The sequence below is a fragment of the Pteropus medius genome, unplaced genomic scaffold (genome assembly GCF_902729225.1).
Source record: "Pteropus medius unplaced genomic scaffold, Ma_sr-lr_union100, whole genome shotgun sequence".
Lineage (NCBI taxonomy): Eukaryota > Metazoa > Chordata > Mammalia > Chiroptera > Pteropodidae > Pteropus > Pteropus medius.
The window spans coordinates 166545-183725 of NW_024349226.1; the positions used below are offsets into that span (position 1 = coordinate 166545).

Here is a 17181-nt window from a genome sequence, read left to right on the forward strand (position 1 = left end):
TTCTAACTTCTGACCCCTTACTCTTCCCTCGCCTCCTCATGCCGCCTCCGTACCATCCCCCCCTCCTCTCCTGGCGCTCTCCCCCTCTGTATTTCCCACCCCAGTGAGTCCTCCTTCCCAAACACCTCCCCCTCCAGTCGCCTCTTCCCCACTTTCCGGCCTTCCCCCCTCCATCCACTTCTTCGGGCCTTCCTCCTTCCAGGTGACCATCAGACTAACGACACAAGAGTGTGGTGTGGCCAGAGACCATGGCCACGTGGTCAGAGACGAGTCCGTTTTAATTGCTGGGTAATTAACTTTGGAAATAACTCCCACCCCCACGCCCATCTCCGCCACGCTCCTCCCCCGGGGTGTGTCTCATCCAGTTTGGTCAGGAAGCCGCCTTCCCTTGAGCAGTTCGACCATCACTGGGATGGTGTGCAGGGCCGCCCGCCGAGGGCGGGAGGACGGCATCACGGGGCAGCCAGGGCGAGGGCACAGAGCCTCAGAGGACGCTGATGCGCTCGGCCAGCCCCTGCATCTCGTGGTCCTGCGGTGGGAGCGCCCCACCCAGCTCCCCGTCGGTGGGTAGCCCCGGCCCGGGCAGCGGGTGCTCCGCCACGAACTGCTCCCAGCGCGCGTCGTCGCTCTCGTGCGTGATGTACCGCTCGCCCATCTTCCCCTCCAGCTCTCGGAGATCCAGCCACGTCTGGTACTCCTGGGCCGGAGAGAACACGGGTTAGCGGCGAGGGGGGCGGTGCACGGAGGGTAACCAATAGCGAACCTCAAAATCTGCCCAGCCAATAGAGACGTAGCTCTATCCTCCACAGTCCAGCCAATGGGAGGCTCAGCCACGTCCCATAACCGCGGAAAATGTACCTACGCCCCTCACTATTTGTGCGACCAATAAAAGGTCTAGTTCCAGCTCCGCCCCCTGCATCACCTGTAACCACGGGTGGCTGAGGGACTTGTCCACGCTGTAGCGCTTGCGCATCTTCACCTGCAGCAGGTTGTTGATGAGGTCAATGGCTAAGTGGAAAGGAGAGAGACAGCTCAAGCCCTGCCACCCCTCTTCCAACAAGCCTGCTTGCCCGCCTGCCATCCAGGCCTTCCGTCTGCACCGACCCAGGTGGCCCCACCTTCCACAATCACTCACCCGGCCATTTCCTCATTGAATTACAAATTTGTTTTCCCACACACACGTGGCATGCACACTCACTCCTACATCTCAAGTGTCTACCTCAGTTTCCCCATTCCTATGTCACCTTCGTAAGTTTTGTCATACGCCCATATTAAAATATTGGTACGTATAGGTACACTTGTACTATTCTCACTTAATATTTTTCCGTAAACCAACTTATTTGTCCAGGATATAATGTGAAGTGGACAATGCAAATTGAAAAACAGCATGTATAGTATGCTGCATAAAGGGTAAACAAGAGGATATATGTCCACATATTTGCTTGCATATATATAAAAGACTCGTAATAGCCATGCCTTCAGGAAGAATGGCAGATAAAGGAGAGAGAATTTTCACTATAGGTTCTTTCGTATATTTAAAAATTTGAACCATGTATTTAACTTCAATGAAAATTGATAAAATTCCTTTAAATTAAGTCACGTTTTTTTCAATTCACTTTCTAAGGTGAAAATGAATTTATATAAAATGGAAATTTTACATCATCCTGGTCAATAGGAATCCAAAGATCACTTGTCATGTCCACAATAAGAAAACGAAAATAAGCGATGTTAGTGGACGGTAATTAGTCACTGGTTTCCTGCAGAAGGCCCAGAGACAAGGCTTGTTCTTTATGAAAAGGAGGATTAGTGAGTGTCAGGCATTCAAGACAAACCAGCACTTGTCTGAGAGTCTTTGATCAGAAGCCTTAAAGGACAAGGGCCTCACTGTGCGGACCCCCTCTGAGTGTAGGCCTTGTCCACACATGACCTCTGCTCTGGACAACACCCACAGGCCCCCTCACGCATATCCACCCACACTCAGATTCACTCACGCACGCTTGATGAATTTTACTGAGCGCCTTCTGAGTAGGTCCGGAAAGACAACCCGGAGGACCCCTGTATTATCCGGGACTCAAGTCAACCCACGTGCCTATTTCTTAGTGCTTACCTCTCTTAGGACCACTGCCAACTCTCTTCCTGCACCGAGTACCTTTCGTGTCACGACCCCCCCAACCTGCTTCATGAAGCCACACCCCGCTAGGGCTCTTTTCCCCTCCCACAGTTCACAGACCACCCAACAACCTTCTCCCCACACGATCCCTTTGCTCCAACTCATCTCAGTATTCCCAGAACCTCGGACAATCCTTACCAGGCACACAGTTGGCACTCGACATGTCCTTGTTGAATAAGCTGTCATGGAGCAATGACTGTCTTTAACCTTCCTCCCATAGTCCCTCTGTCTTCCTCAACTCGCGACTCCAGGGCCTGCCCCTTGTTCTAACTTATTCGCGGCTTATCTTAGCCCCGCCCTTGGCTCGCCCCCACACCTGGCTCCCCTTCAAAGTTGTGGGCCCCAGGACTTAACTTTCCAGGCCAGTCCCCAAGGCGGCAGGCCCAAGTCACAGGCCCAGTGCCATTACGTGGCACAGCACCAAAGCCCCTCCCTATATGCAGATACCCAAGGTCCTCCTGGGTCCTGGCCTCCCTCTCTTTTGCGGCCCCACGCTTCTCCCCACCCCAGCGGCTTGCAGATTCCAGGTGTGACTTTGGTCTCAGGGCCGGTCCTCTTCCTGGACAAGTTTAGAAACCCTCCATGGCTCTGCCCCTCCTCTAGCCACGCCCCTAAACCAGGACCCACCCCCAGGCCCCGATCCCCCATCCATCCCAGCACCCAGCAAATTAGCCAAGCCCCTTTCTTCAACCCTATCCCCTGGCGGCCCGCTTTTGCAGGGCTAACCCTTTGGGGGGTCATAACCCCAAAGACTCCAGGCCCCAGCCAACGCCTTGGGAGGATCTGCCTCTTCTCCTGGCCACCCCAGCCCTTTGACCCCCTCAGGTCTGGCCCTAGACAGATCAGGCCTCGCTTAGCCCCCAAGGAGCCAACCAAATGTCTGTCTTAACGCTTCTGGGGACTTCATTTCCAACCCACATAACCTGGTTTTAGTCCTGAGTCTGGGGCCTTGGTTCCATATATACCCTTAAGTCTCTGCCCCAAAGTTCCAGGTCCAGGGTGCCTCACTGTTTTTAGGACCAAACAGTGGCCCCGCCCCATTGCTAAGCTCCGCCCCCACGACCCTGGGCTGTTTCAGGGCCCGCCCTTCTCGTGGCCCCTCCCACTCGCCCCACCCACGCGGCGGGGGCCCGCCCCTAGCCTCCACGCACCTCCCGCGGAGATGCGGCTCCAGGGACAGGCTGGGTACATGAAGGCGGCGTTCTGGATCTGGTCGTTGATGTCCTCATCCTCATTGAAGGGGAACGTGCCACTGAGACTGACGTACATGATCACGCCCACCGACCACATGTCCAGCGAGCGGTTGTAGCCCTGGTTGAGCAGCACCTCGGGCGCCAGGTAGGCCGGCGTGCCAACCACCGAGCGCCGGAACGACTTCTCGCCGATGATGCGTGCGAAGCCGAAGTCACAGAGCTTCACCTGCAGAGGTGAGCGATGGAGGGTCTGAAAGAGTGTTAAGACCACACCCTCCCCCATCACAGTATTCCAGAGAACGTGGAATACTGATTCGAATCCAGGCGCCACTCCTCAATAGTCGAGTGACCCTGGGCAAGTGACTTCTACTCTACTCTCTGTGCCTGTTTCCTCATCTGTATGAGCAGGAGGATCATACCAGCGCCTACGTCAAGGGTCGTCATGAGGATTGACGGGAGCCAATCCATATCCAAAGCTCAAAGGACAACAAATGCCTGGAACAATGAGCGCTCAATAAATGTTACCTGCCACTACACCTGTCACGTGGAGCAGGTGTTAACCCCCAGGTGGCTGTCTCCTCTTCTGCACAGTGCAGATGCTAACTGTCCCCACCTCCCCTCCCTTAGAGGGTAGGGTGGCTCGATGGACTGGAAAAGCAAACACACGTCAAGTGTCAGGAGCAGTGTCTGACAGAGTGAGTCCGTGATCTCAGCAGAGGGACCGAAGTTCTCCCAGCCCCAGTTCTGTCGTCTGTATTGGGGGTGTCAATAGCAGCTTCCTCTCAGGCTCCCCTGGGGATTCAATGGCACTGGGCAGGTAAACTGCTGACCACAGTATCCGATGGTAACATGTGCGCCTACCTTTCCCTCAGTGGTGGACGTGGTCTAGGGTTATGGGACAGACTTTAGAGCCAGCGAGACCTGAGTCCAAGGTCCTGCTCTGATGCCAACCAATCCATGGGCAGCACCACCTCTGTGCTGCCGCCTCTAGTCATGTATCGTTCCTTCCCTGCTCAAAATCCTTCCTCCGCTCACTACCGTTCTCCAGATAAAGTCCCAAAACCCTTGCAGCCCCAAGCCTCTGTCACCTTCAAAAGCAGCCACACTCCAACCCCCAACCCGAATCGCAACTTGACAGCCAACACCACCTTTCCCTAAGACCCTTTTCCTTACAGAGCTTTTTCTTTTCTAAGATCTACCCTTTTCTACAGACCTTATAATGGACTATTATTCAGCCATAAAAAGAAATGAAGCACATGCTGTGACAGAAGTGAACTCTGAAAACATTAACTAAGTGAAAGCCAGTCACAAAGGACAACATATTATATTATCGTGTACTCCATTTACATGAAATGTCCAAAATAGGTAAATCCTCAGAAAGTGGATCAGTAGTTGGGGGCAAGGGGGCTGGTGGAATTGGAGGATGCTGGAGTGATGAAAATGTTCTACCGTTAATTGTGGTGAAGGTTGTACGATGCTGTGAATACACTAAAAGCCACTGAATTATACACTTAGAATGGGTGAATTGTACAAAATGTGAATTATATCTCAATAAAGCTGTTAAGCAAAAGTATAGCTCTTTCCACCACAGGGCCTTTGCACAGGCCGTTCCCGCTGTCTGGAACCCTTGTCGCCCTAAAAAACCAACTCCCACTTTCTTCGGAGAAGTCTTCTCTGACCCTCCAACTGGGCTGTGCATCTTCCAGTTACCTGGGCTCACAGAACTCGTCAGAGATATAATTACCTTTTGGTGACAATTTGATCAACATTCGCTCTTCTATGACCTGCACTGTCCCGTATGGTGACTGCTGGCCACATGTGACTACTGAGCCCTTAAAATGTGGCAAATGCAACTGAAAAACTGATTTTTAATTTTTATTTAATTTTAATTAATGTATGTTTAAAACAGATCCTAGATTCAGTTATTGAAAAACTTTTCAACATGTTTGTAACCATTTGGCATACGCCAATCTACTTTTCCAACTGTTAATTCTGTGAAATCTAAATACGAATCAAGAATTTCTGATGACAGTTTAACAACTGAATTGAGATGTGCCGTTAAGTGTAAAATACACACCAGATTTTGAAGCCTGAGTATCAAAAGACTATTTCATTAATAATTTTTATGTTAGTTACATTAATAATTTTTATGTTAGTTACATGAAATGTTAAGATTTGGGTATGCTGGGATGAAGTGTATTATTAAAATTTACTTCGCTGGCCTCTTTACTTTTTTCAATGCGGCTACTAGACAATGTAAAGCTATAGATATGGTTCATATTATCTTTCTAGTGGATACTATTGCTCAAAATCAGGCTTTCTCATGCTCGTCAATATTAGCATTTAGGGCAAGAGAAGCCTTGGTTATGGGGCTGTCCTGTGCACTGCAGGATATTCAGCAGCATCCTCACCTGCCACCAGTGCTCACTGGACTTCCCCAAATCACTAGGGGATATCACTGACCTGGGGAAATGGGTCAGCTGATGCCAGCAACACGTTTTCTGGTTTCAAGTCACAGTGAACGATGTTCTTGAAGTGAAGGTGTCTCAAAGCCACCAGGATCTGAGGGGATGAGATGGGGCCGGATGAGAAAGGTAGAAAGGTACCCGCCCCGGATTTGCCCTCAGCAGCCAGCCCTCCAAACCCCATTCGTGACCCTCTCTGCACCCCTAAAGATGCCCGCTGGGGCCAAGGGAGGCATTGGAGCACCAAAGAAGAATCCCAAAAACCCAGAACCATTTATGCTTGAGACAGGCATAATTCTAGACACATAATTCTAGAAACGCTGAATTGGAGCAGTGGGTCTGGGAAGGCACCAAGACCGTCTGGTGTGTGGGCTCTTGATAAAAAGGGGCTACTAAAAAGGTGGTGGCCCCCAAGGGGGTACAACTGTGTGAGTCCACTTTAAAAAAATATTTTTTTAATCCATGAAAAAATTGTAATACGAAACGATGCAAACACTACCACGACATGTATTAAGAGGTGGGAGGGGTTCCAGAGCCAGCCTACCAAGGTGGAAAGCCTGGCTCTATACTGGCTGTGGCCTCGGGCAAGTCATTTTCTCTCTCTAGGCCTCAGTTTTCCCATCTTTGAAATGGGGGGTGATGACAGTACCCAGCCTCGTGAGTTGCCGGGAGATTTAAATGAGCCGATGCATATAAAGTGCGAGGTCAGTGTCCGGCACAGAGCAGGCACTACATGTTCGCTGCCATCATCGTTGTTCTCACTGGTTATGATTTTGGTGATGGCCTGTTGGTGAACACGTTTCCCTGTGTGTTTCAAACAAAGCCTCTCGGGCTGTTATCTGTTAAGTCAAGAATGTTCTAGGACGACAAGGTGAGCTGATTTTAAAATAAAACAAAAAACAAAAACGGATACCATGTATAAGCACTTAACTGCGGGAAACACAGTTTTCCTTGATTCTGTGTAACGCAAACAAAATACCAAACACACTGGAAGGAGAGTAATGTGAGCGTGAATTTGTCATCTCCGTCTCAGAACTGAAATGTCTATCTTCGTTGTTTTCGCTGGATGACTTTCAAGAACAGAAATGGAACTTGAAAGCCGCTGCTAGGTTTGATGTGCTCCTTCTACATACGAGGAGGCTGAGCAACCAGTATGTATTTGTACATCTTCTCCCGATTTCCTGTTTGTTGATTTCTATCCTCCCAGTAAGTGTGGCGAGCAAACAGGGTAGACGGGAAGCTAGACAGATCCAGATTCGAATCTCGGCCAGACCCCTACCTAGCTGTGTGACCTGGGTCCATAGCCAGGAACCTCAGTCTCCTCACTTGTAAGATAAGAGGGTTACAGTAATACCTACCTCAAAGGGTGGTCGTGAGGCCTAAACAAGTGAAGGGCTTAGCCCAGGACTTGGGGTGGAACAGGCAAGAGGCAGAAAGTAGAAATCTGCAGAGAGAAAGAAAGAGAAAAGCACAGGCAGAAAGAGAGGAAGAGATGGATGACCAGACAGGAAGAGCTGCCACCTCGGTTGCCGCAGGCTGGCACCTTCTTCTCCCCACCCTGCCAGCCAGCCCGCCCAACAAAGGCACACAGCTTGGGTAGGTGGGGCTGCTGGGCGTGGATAAAAGCAGTGTAGCACAGGGGTCTTTGCAACCAACAGAAAATGCGTCCCAGAACCAGGGGAGGGACCAGTGGCCTTCCTAGGAAGGCCGTGAAACTCAGAAGCCACGAAAGGCAACATTTAACAATGTAAAAGTTAAACTCTCTATGGCAAATAAAAGCCATGAATGAAATGAGCAGGAAAACAAATAGTGGGATAAAAGAAGAGAACGATACAGTGACAGGGATCCAAAGCCCCTCATATACAAAGAGCTCTTGCCATTCAATAAGAATAACCCAACTGAAAAAAGGGTACACAAAACACAGGCTGATGAACATATAAAAACACGCTCGAGCACACCCATATTTTTAAACGGCTGAACGAAGCCACATGGAGTACTACTTCTCCACGCGTAAGGACTGGCGTTTATTTTATCCAGCGTTAGTGAAAATGAGAAAAAGACACGCTCAAACTCTGTTGGTGAGAGCAAAGACTGAAAGGGATTTTAAAGAATAACTGGGCAACATCCTTAAGAAAATTTAAAGCATATTTTGCTGGACTAGGGAGTCTACTCTCTGAACGGGTTCCCACCAGAGCCCAGTGACGTCTGAACACGGATATTCACAGGAGGTTGTTTGTAGGAGCGAGAAAGTAAAAACAGCCTCCGTGCTCAGCCGCTGGGGAATCTGGTGACATCCATCACGGAATACAATTCAGAAAAAGGGGCGGTTCTGCCAACGGCTCACTACGTGCTGCAAGCCGTGTGCCGCTTAGCGACGGGGCTGTGTTTTGAGAATCGTGTGGTTAGGCGACTTCGCCGTCATGCGAACATCACAGAGCGCGCTCGCAGGCACCTGGATGGCACAGCACCCCCCACGCCGAGGCTGCGGGGTGCAGCCCGCTGCTCCCAGGCTGCGAGCCCAGGCACGTCATCCAACGAAATAACATCAAGCACGAGAGAAAACGATGCGATCCAGAGACACGTGATGAACGCGAGAGGGACGAGGTCGCCGCTGGGGTAACTCACGCTGGTTACAGCGCACGCTTTGTTAGTAAGTAGAGAGAGAACGCTCTAAAATAACGATGACAAGGATCGTACAGTAAATACCTAAACCAGTGACACTGGCGTTTGCTATCAAGTATCAGGGACTGTACATAACTGTGTGTGCTACACTTCTGTACGGCCCGAGGTGCAGTAGGCGTGTCTATACCAGCATCACCACGAACCTGTGATCGAGTGGTATCTTACACTCTGACACGTTACCATGGCTGCAGTGTCGCTAAGCGACAGGGACTTTTTGGCTCCACTGTCACCTGAGGAGCCACTGCTGTACACAGGCTGCATCGCTGACCGAAACACAGCCCCCGACTGTATTAATAATTAGTAATACAATTTTTCTAGTTATTATCCTATTACTTTTCTATTGCTTTTACTCTATTTCTGCCCTAATATCATTTTAAAATCATATTACTCTATTACTTCTTCTATTGTTACTGCGACTCCATTATTATGTTTTCTATTGTCCACTGTCGTGAATCCTGCCCAGTGTCTGCCTGACCTCTGGGCACACGGGGCCTCTCCGAGGGGACGTGTGCCCACGGTGGCTGGGCAGGCGGCGGTGGGCGGGGCGGGCGGCGCACCTGGGTGATGAGGAACTTGGTGAGGCGCTCGGGCAGCCGGCCCTTCTCGCTGGAGAGAATCAGCTCCAGCATGTCCCCGTGCAGCTTCTCCATCACCACGAACACCTTCTCTGGCGTCTCGAACATGCACTCCAGGTTCACGATCCCTGGGTGCCGCAGGCTCTGGGGTGGGGTGTGGGGTGCTGCTGGTCAGGGCCCAGGTGACCCACGAACTTAGGACCCCCGAGGGCAAGCCGTGGGAACAGGTGGACGACAAACAAGGAGCTGTCCCCAAATGAGCAGCTTGTTCTCTGGGGGTGGAACTGGGGGAGGGAACGAGGCGTCCCCCTAGCCCCAGAAAGAACCACCCCCCTGTACCATGGGGCATCCAGAAGGATCTTTACATCATGAAATTCTGATGAAGGCCCAGGGTTGCGGGAGGGAGGGAGAGTGTGAAGATGAGAAGAATCTCTGTACATCTGTCTTTTAAATTTGCGCCTCCTCCCTTTTCCCTAGGCCTGGACTGGCCTGACCCCATCTCTCCCACCCGGGTCCCCACCCAGCCGGGTCCCCACCCAGCTGCCTCCTTGGGCTCTAGGCTCTAGTCCCACCCCTTTCCGCCTACGCTCCGATGGCAGCCCGAGGGACCTCTCTAAAGCACATCCCTTCCTTGCCCAAAATCCTTCCATGGATCCCCAGTACTCTCAGGAGAAAGTCCACAGGGTGTGACCCCAACTCCTCCCTGGCCACCACGTAAACTATCTAGTAACCTTGAACTCCTTCAAGTTCCAAGAAGACATTAAGTTCTCTCTCACCTCCAGACCTTTGCACAGGCTGGTCCCTCTGCTCAGAACACCTTCTCCACCCCTTCAGTCTAATTGTGCATATTCTCTCCTCCAGGAAGCCTTCCCTGACTACTCCCAGACGGGGTCAGTTGACCCTTGAAAGGAGGAAGTGAGAAAGGAAAGGTCCTTCCTGGGTAGGGGCACAGACCCCAGTGGTCACCTGCAGAATGGCCACTTCATTCCGGAGCTGGCTCTCCTGCTTGGTGGGGAAACGCAGTTTGTCGATGACCTTGACTGCCACGTCCCGGCCCGTCTTCCGGTGCTTTCCTGGACAGCGGGTAGGGAAGGGGGGGGAGATGAGGGGAACAGGACTTTCCAGTACGGGCAAGAGGAACCACCCCCAACACAGGCACATAGCCAGCATTAGGCAAAAGTGGATGGAAGGCCGTCAAGATGGCTCGGAGTGGCCCCCGGGAGAGACGTGGGGGTCAGCAGGCAGTATAAAGGTGGAATGAAGAAAGGTAAAGACAGAACCCTAAGGAGGGGACTCGATTAACTGGGAAACTAGATTTATAACCAATCGGAATCCAGGCTCTAGCTCTGCGGCCAGAGCACAGACCTGCTCTTCCTAGTGATGCTGGCGGAAAAGTCCACTGCTTTTCCCAAGGAGAAAAGGACAGCCTGCGACCATCTGACCCAGGATCTAGCTTTCTAAGCAGCCAAAATCGGATGGGACGGCCTGGAGCCCAGAAACCCCCGGAGACCCGCTCTGGGTGACTCTGAAGTGCACTTACCTCCATAGACCACTCCAAATTGCCCCGAGCCCAGCACCTCGTCCGGGAAGATCTGGTAGACGGTGGCAATGTCCTGCAGCAGGGGACAGGGACGATCGGGGGTGGGAATGGAGATGGGGGTTCTAGGAGGCTGGGAGGATTAGGGAGGGAGGCCAGGTGTGGGTGGGGGGTTCACCACACGGGAGGACCATGGGGTGTGGTGGGGGGGTCTGCATTCTCTTGGATCTGACTGTTAGACACAGAGATGCTCAGAGAAGCTTGTCCTGGGGAGAGGGGAGAGGCAGAGGTGAGGGGATCCGAGGCTCGAGATTATGTTCATCCATAGCTCCAGAGGCAGCAGCTATGGAGCCAGACCACCCAGGTTTGAGTCCAGGTGGTCCAAGGCGTGACTTCGGGCTACCGACTCGTCCTCTGTGCGCCTCGGTTTCCTCGTCTGGAGAATGGGAATAATACCAGGACCTCCCTCACAGGGCTGGAGAGAGGAGCCAGTGAGACATGCTGAGGGGGCTCGAGAAGCGATGTCATGAATGACCCCACTGAGCGCTTCGCCCCGTGATCTCGGCGCCAAGGAAGGCATGCTGACTCTATTTTACAGAGGAGGAGAGTCCGAAGTGATTCAGCATCTTCCCCTGAGCTTGCCCCGCTACCGGCCCAATCAGAACCAGACATTTCCAAAGTCACGATCCTTCTGCCATGGAACGTCTCCCCTCCCCCGAGACCTTGCCCCCCTCGCCTCCCCCGTCATTTCCCAGCCACCATCTTGCTCTTACCTAGAGAAAAGCCAGAGGGATCGCCCTGCAGCACAGGTTTGACCCTGTCCCTCCCCACTCAGAACACACCATGGCTCCCCAGGGCCCTGGGGAAGGAGCCCAAGGCCCTGTCATGGCCATCAGGCCAGATCTAGTCCCTCATCTATCCCTCTGGCTTCAAGCCCTACCCTCTGTTGTGTGTCACTGACACCCTGGCCTCAGTTACGGCACGTTCTCTCCTGCCTCCGGACCTCGGTGCTTGCTGTTCCCTCTGCCAGGAGCACCCGGTGTCCCTCATTGTGGACTTACTTAAATCCTCCTTGTCCTTTAGTCTCAGCTTGAGTGTCACTCCTGGGGCCATGTCAGAGTACTCTAGCGCATGTTCTACGTAACCACTGTCACCGTACAGGATGACCTGATTAATGCCTGTCACTCACACTGAATTATAAGCTCCAAGAGTCCGGGAACCTGGAACTCTCTGACCACCCTTTGCCTCTGCCTGGCATCATTTCCCATTTGCCTCCCCCATTTCGCCCTTCCTCAGCCTCCAAGTCTTGGCCAGTGTTGCCTCCTCCAGGAAGCCCTCCTGGATATCCATCAGGCATCGTCTCTGGGCTAGTTCCCATGTCCCAGCCCTGCTCACTCCGGGGTAGCGCTGTCTAAAGACAGCTCCATCTCTCCCACTGGACTGCGAGCCCCGTGAAGGCAGGTCTTGGGCTGTCCTGGTCACAGCTGTGTCCCTAGCTCTGTCCAGCAGAGGCCGGGCACAGAGTAGGTACTCAGTCAATGTGTGAATTAAAGAGTCTGAACTCACAGCCTGGAGGTGTCACCATCACCTGGCCAAAACCCAGAGAGGGAAGTGACATGCCCAAGGCTGCACATCAGGTCCAATGCTTAATGGAGATTTGGACCCAGGCCTACTGAGTCCAGGGGCGACATTCACCGCTGTGCCACTCTTGGCCTTCCCCGGGCTCTTTCCTTCCCCAGGACCCTGTCCAAGGCCTCCCAGACCCAGAGTGGGGGACTTACTGTGGGGCGTGTGGCCTGGGGCGCTAGGTGCGTCCTGGAGGATGACGGGCATCAGGGCTTGGCGGATGGCCGTTTCCCAGCCCCGGGCGGTCTCTGCCCCCTGCCCACTGGGCCCTCCTGGGGCCCCGCCAGGCGTCTCGCCCACGAAGTAGGTGGTATTGGCGGTGACGATCTCGAAGCAGTGTGGGTTGGTGCCTGGTGGCACAAGGCTGAAGTTCTGGGCGGGCTCCACAGTGAGGATCTCCGACAGTGGGATTTCCTGGCAGAGCACAGAGCCAGCGCGGGTGAGGGTACGGGGCAGGGTCTGCCCTCCCTCGCCACCCCCACTCAGAAAAACACAGAATTCAGTGTCAGTGGGGAAGGACCTGGTTTGCATGATTTGGTCAGGAAAGGCCTCCTGGAGGAAGCTACATAGACGCAGACACCAGAAAGGTAAGGAGAGGCCAGCTGGTGGAGGAAGGGTGGAAAAAGCCCATGCAAAGGCCCTAAGGTGGGAAAGGCTGGTGTTCGGGGGACATGTTATATGCCCATCACGTGGATGGTGCCTGGCACGTGGTAGGTATGCCACGTTTGATGAATAAATAAAGGAAACGAGGCGAGGGCCAGGCCACACGCACGAGGCCTCCTGGGCCCCAGGGAGGAGCCTTGGCTCTATTTCCAGGGCCCTGGGGACCCATGGAAGGGTTTAGAGCAAGAAAGGGCAGGTCTCTCTGGTTGTGTGTTGAAGGCGGATGGGAGAGCATGGGATTGAGACAGGAGACGATGAAGGAGGTCGAGGGGGCCCGGTGGGAGAGAAGGTGCAGGGTCTCTGGGAAAGGAGAGGACGTGCTTTGCAAAGTCCTGAAAGAGAAAGGAAGGAGAGAGGAAGAAAAGAACGAAAGAGTGACAACAGAGCGACAGACTTCTGCAGCCACTGAAGCCAGGAGTCGGAGACGTAACAGTGGGGATGGCATTTTAGACAGTGGGGACGGTGTCTTGAGATAGCGTGGTTTGAGGAAAGCGAGGAGGATGAGAAGGGACCAGCCATGGGAAGTGTACGGAAGGGGATGCACAGCAGGTAACAGCCAGGCGTCTCGGTTTTATTCTAAGGGCGGTGGAAGCCATCAGAGGGTTCCGATGGTTTTAACTGACTCCTCTGGCTGCTCTGGGGGAAAATCTGTGAGGACGAGGGTGGAAGCAACGGTCCAGTGAGGAGACTGTCACAATCATCCGGGTGGGACATTGGCTGCAATGCAGTGCTGGCATGGGGGGCAGTGATGAACACAAATAAATAATTCAATAGATTAATTATAAAGTAATAATGAGAACGAGGTTATAATTATTGGGAGCTTAATACATGCCAGGCCCTAAGCTAATTGCTTCCTATAAATTATCTCTGAATTCTGGCCACAGCCCTGAGGGGAGGGCTATTCTTTGAGGCTTTTACAGGTAAGAGACGTGAGATGCAAAGAGTTAAGTCACCCTGGGTCCCTCGGCTGGACAGTGGTGAAGCCGGATCAAACACACAGGCGGGGTGGCACTTGCTGATGGGCTGGGAGCAAGCAAGCAGGGAGTGGGGAGAGGGTATGATTCTGGGCATTTGGCTGGAGCAACTAGGAGAGCAATGGAGAGGGTGGCAGCAAAGAGGGAAAGTCTGAGGGAGCTGGGAGCCAGAGCTTACCTTGTAGTATCTGTTGGTTGTGTTGTTCTGGAAGAGCGTGATGCACTTGCAGTCCAGGCGCCAATAGTGCCGCTTCCTCTGTTGCGAGAGGTGTTTGTGGGTGAGGCTGTCGCCCGCCCAGTCTGCAGCTTGGGTTCCTGGCCTTCAGCCAAGCCCCGCCCCTAGTTCTAGCCCCGCCCCACGGTCCGGTCACTTCGCCGCCCGACCTCGCCCTTAGCCCCGCCTCTTCTTAACTCCTGTCCCAGCCCTCCCTCTAATTTAGCCGGTCTTCAGCACGGCCCCGCCCCCCGCCCCGCCCCGAACTCCTGGCCCCACCCCACCCACTCACCAGCGTGTCCTTGTTGCTGTAATGAACCACCCAACCTTCGTGCAGTGTGGTGCTGGATTTCCGTGTCGTGTGACGCACTGACTGCACCACCCTCATCAGGGGGATGTAACCGAGGGAGCTGAGGAGGGGAGAGGAAGGGGCGAGAGATTACTACAAGCAGAAAATAACCACTGCACAGAGCTTCTGGGTGGTCCCGGAGTTCGATTTGGGGGTGGGAGGGGCACACTTTTCCCTCCTGTTTCACAGATTTCCCATAATTAGAAGGGGACTCTTGAGAAGCTAGGTTCCCAAGTCAGGCTGCCTGGCAGATTATCAAGCTCCCTCCAAGGGGTTACTGTGAAGAGTGAAAACATTTCTAAGGATCTTAGCACAGTGCTCCGCACACAGTGGGCCTTCAGTAAGTGCTAATTAGTATCGAGGCCAGAGATGCAGCCAGCTGTGTGACATTGAGCAAGTGACTCAAGCACTCGGCGCCTCTTTTCCCTCATCTGTGCACATGCTGTCACTACAGTGAGGAGGCCGAGAGATGAAGTGACTTGCCCAACTCCAGGACCAACTACCTCTTGCACTAGATCAGGCCTTGAGTGGCCATGGCCACTTCCTTTGTCTCTCTTTGTGTATACATGTATTACTGTATTAATACAATGTATTCATGAGACTGTGTTAACACTGTTCTAAAACATATGCAAAAAGAGTGAAAACATTTCAAGGATGAGATTAAAAATAAAGGGCACTGGAAAGTCAAATCTTTTCTTCCCATACCCCCCGAATGGATCATCTCTCACCCTCCCCACTTTGGGGTTCATGGTTAAAATACCAGGAAGGACTTCTTTTCCATTTTCTCAGCACTTAGAACCCGGCAAGCACTTTACCTGCAGGATCTAATGGAATTTGCACACCGCTGTATGAGGCGGGTGCTGTCACTGGCCCAGGGGAAACCGAGGCACATGCTGAGGTGACATGGGCCTCAGCCTCTAGTGCCCTGGGCTTGAGCCCTGCTGCCTTCCTGCCTCCTCACGAAACAATCACCCCACACCCGAGCCCTGTCCTAGGCACCTGGAGAATGACAAGCGTCTTCATCCTCAAGCTTGAGCTCACTTTCTAGTAAAGCTGAATAAATGTGAGCTCCATTTACAAATTAAAATGTGGAATTAAGTACAATTCGTTATTATTTTTCAGAGCTTCCATGTCAGAAGAAAGCCACTACCTGCCAAGTCCTTGGGGATATCTCCCCTCCCCCACTTTACGGACGGGGAGACTGAGGCACCGAAAGAAGCAGCTTGTTTAAGGCCGCACAAGTTAATCCGAGGCCAAAATGATTGAAAGAAATGGATATTTTCCCTTCCTTTTAAAGATTTTAGTGCTCTGTGATAAGAGCTAACGCTATACAACACTGCATATCAGGCACCGTTTCAGGTTCTTAATTTGTATTCATTCATTTCGTCTTCACGACAACTTTATAAGGTAGGCACCGTTTTTTCCCCCACTTTACTGATGAGGAAACTGAAGCTCAGAGAGGTTAATCTCTTGCCTAAGGCCACACAGCTGTCCGGTTCCAGAGTTCATGTTCTCATTCACTCTTCCTACTGTCAGTCTGCAATACAGACTGTTTCTGGAAGCACCTACCGGAAACCGTTCCCAGGAGCATCCTCCAGGGAGAGGATCTAGGCAGCTGGGAGGCGGGAAAGTGGGAGGGTTTGACCACGTACTTTTTGAATGACTGTATTACCAGTTCCGAAATACGATATAAATTAGACTGTGCTTTTATGAAAACTTTAAAAATGTAAATCAGGAAGAAAGGTTAAATTGAAAAATAAAGTGTGGGTGCTTAAATGGTTCGCCTCCGGAACCTGGGACATTTACAAGCAGAGGGCGATGCTGACCCTCGGGCGAGACGGGGAGGGGCATGCGCGGAGGGCGCCCTGGTACCTCGGGGCTTTGCCTCCCTCAGCTTCCTCCTCCTCGCCGGCGTGCAGGGCGTTTTCCGAGTGGGAGCCGGGGATAACACCGGAATCGTCTGACTCATCCATGAGGGTGCTCTTGTCGGCCTCGCTGAAATCGGTGGCCTCTTCCATTGGCACATCTGGGGGCACAGTGTATCAGAGGGGCCTCCACCCACTCTGGCCGCGTGCCCCTTCGCACTCAGCCCACAGCCTCTTACCTCCATTGATAAGCGCCTCCCCCAAACAGTCGTTAGGGACTCGGGTGGCACAGCGTTTGTGACAGTTAAACTTGCAGTCTGGAAGTAGGACAGGGAATAAGGAGACAGGTGGGAGGGGGAAGAGAGATCACCTGTAAGGGTTCAATCTTGATCTTTAACCCCCAAGCTCAAAAGAGCCTGCCTTTGCTATCTGGGACAGGACACTAAAGCTCAAACACTGTCAATACCCATCACCATATCCTCCTACGATTCCAGAATGTAACAGAGTCTGACATCCTGTGCTTCTGGACTTTGAACACCCAAGGGCAGGGCTTCTCCGCCTTTGGCACCGGGAATGTTTGGGGCTGGCTACTTCCCCGTGTGGACAGCTGTTCTGTGCATAAGGATGCTTAGCAGCACTCCTGGCCTCTGCTCACCAGATGCCGGTTGCACCATCCCTCCCCATGTGACAAACAAAATGTTTCCCGGCATCCCCTGGGAGGAGACAAAACTGTCCCTGGTTGAGAAGTGTTGCTCTAGAGTGTGATGACTCCAAATTTATAGGATTATACACATCAGTGATTCTAGAATTTGATGTAAAGCTAATTTTCTAAGGCTCTGTGATTCTAGATTTCTAAGACTCCAGAGCT

General features: G+C 52.5%; 1 protein-coding gene across 2 annotated transcripts in view; it reads right to left on the reverse strand.

Annotated features, from left to right (window-relative positions):
- Nucleotides 1-260: 260 nt before the first annotated feature.
- The window catches only part of PRKD2 (protein kinase D2), a 26504-nt gene continuing 9583 nt past the window's right edge, over nt 261-17181 (reverse strand). For both annotated transcript variants that reach the window (XM_039881649.1, XM_039881650.1), the window contains 13 exons: nt 16553-16630; nt 16321-16474; nt 14392-14509; nt 14064-14141; nt 12404-12662; nt 10838-10888; nt 10626-10700; nt 10052-10158; nt 9068-9229; nt 5827-5925; nt 3322-3589; nt 923-1008; nt 261-697 (listed from right to left, as the gene is read on the reverse strand). In XM_039881649.1, the coding sequence (XP_039737583.1) occupies nt 485-697; nt 923-1008; nt 3322-3589; nt 5827-5925; nt 9068-9229; nt 10052-10158; nt 10626-10700; nt 10838-10888; nt 12404-12662; nt 14064-14141; nt 14392-14509; nt 16321-16474; nt 16553-16630 (1748 nt within the window). In that variant the 3' untranslated portion in view covers nt 261-484. The remainder of the gene's footprint in view (nt 698-922; nt 1009-3321; nt 3590-5826; nt 5926-9067; nt 9230-10051; nt 10159-10625; nt 10701-10837; nt 10889-12403; nt 12663-14063; nt 14142-14391; nt 14510-16320; nt 16475-16552; nt 16631-17181) is intronic.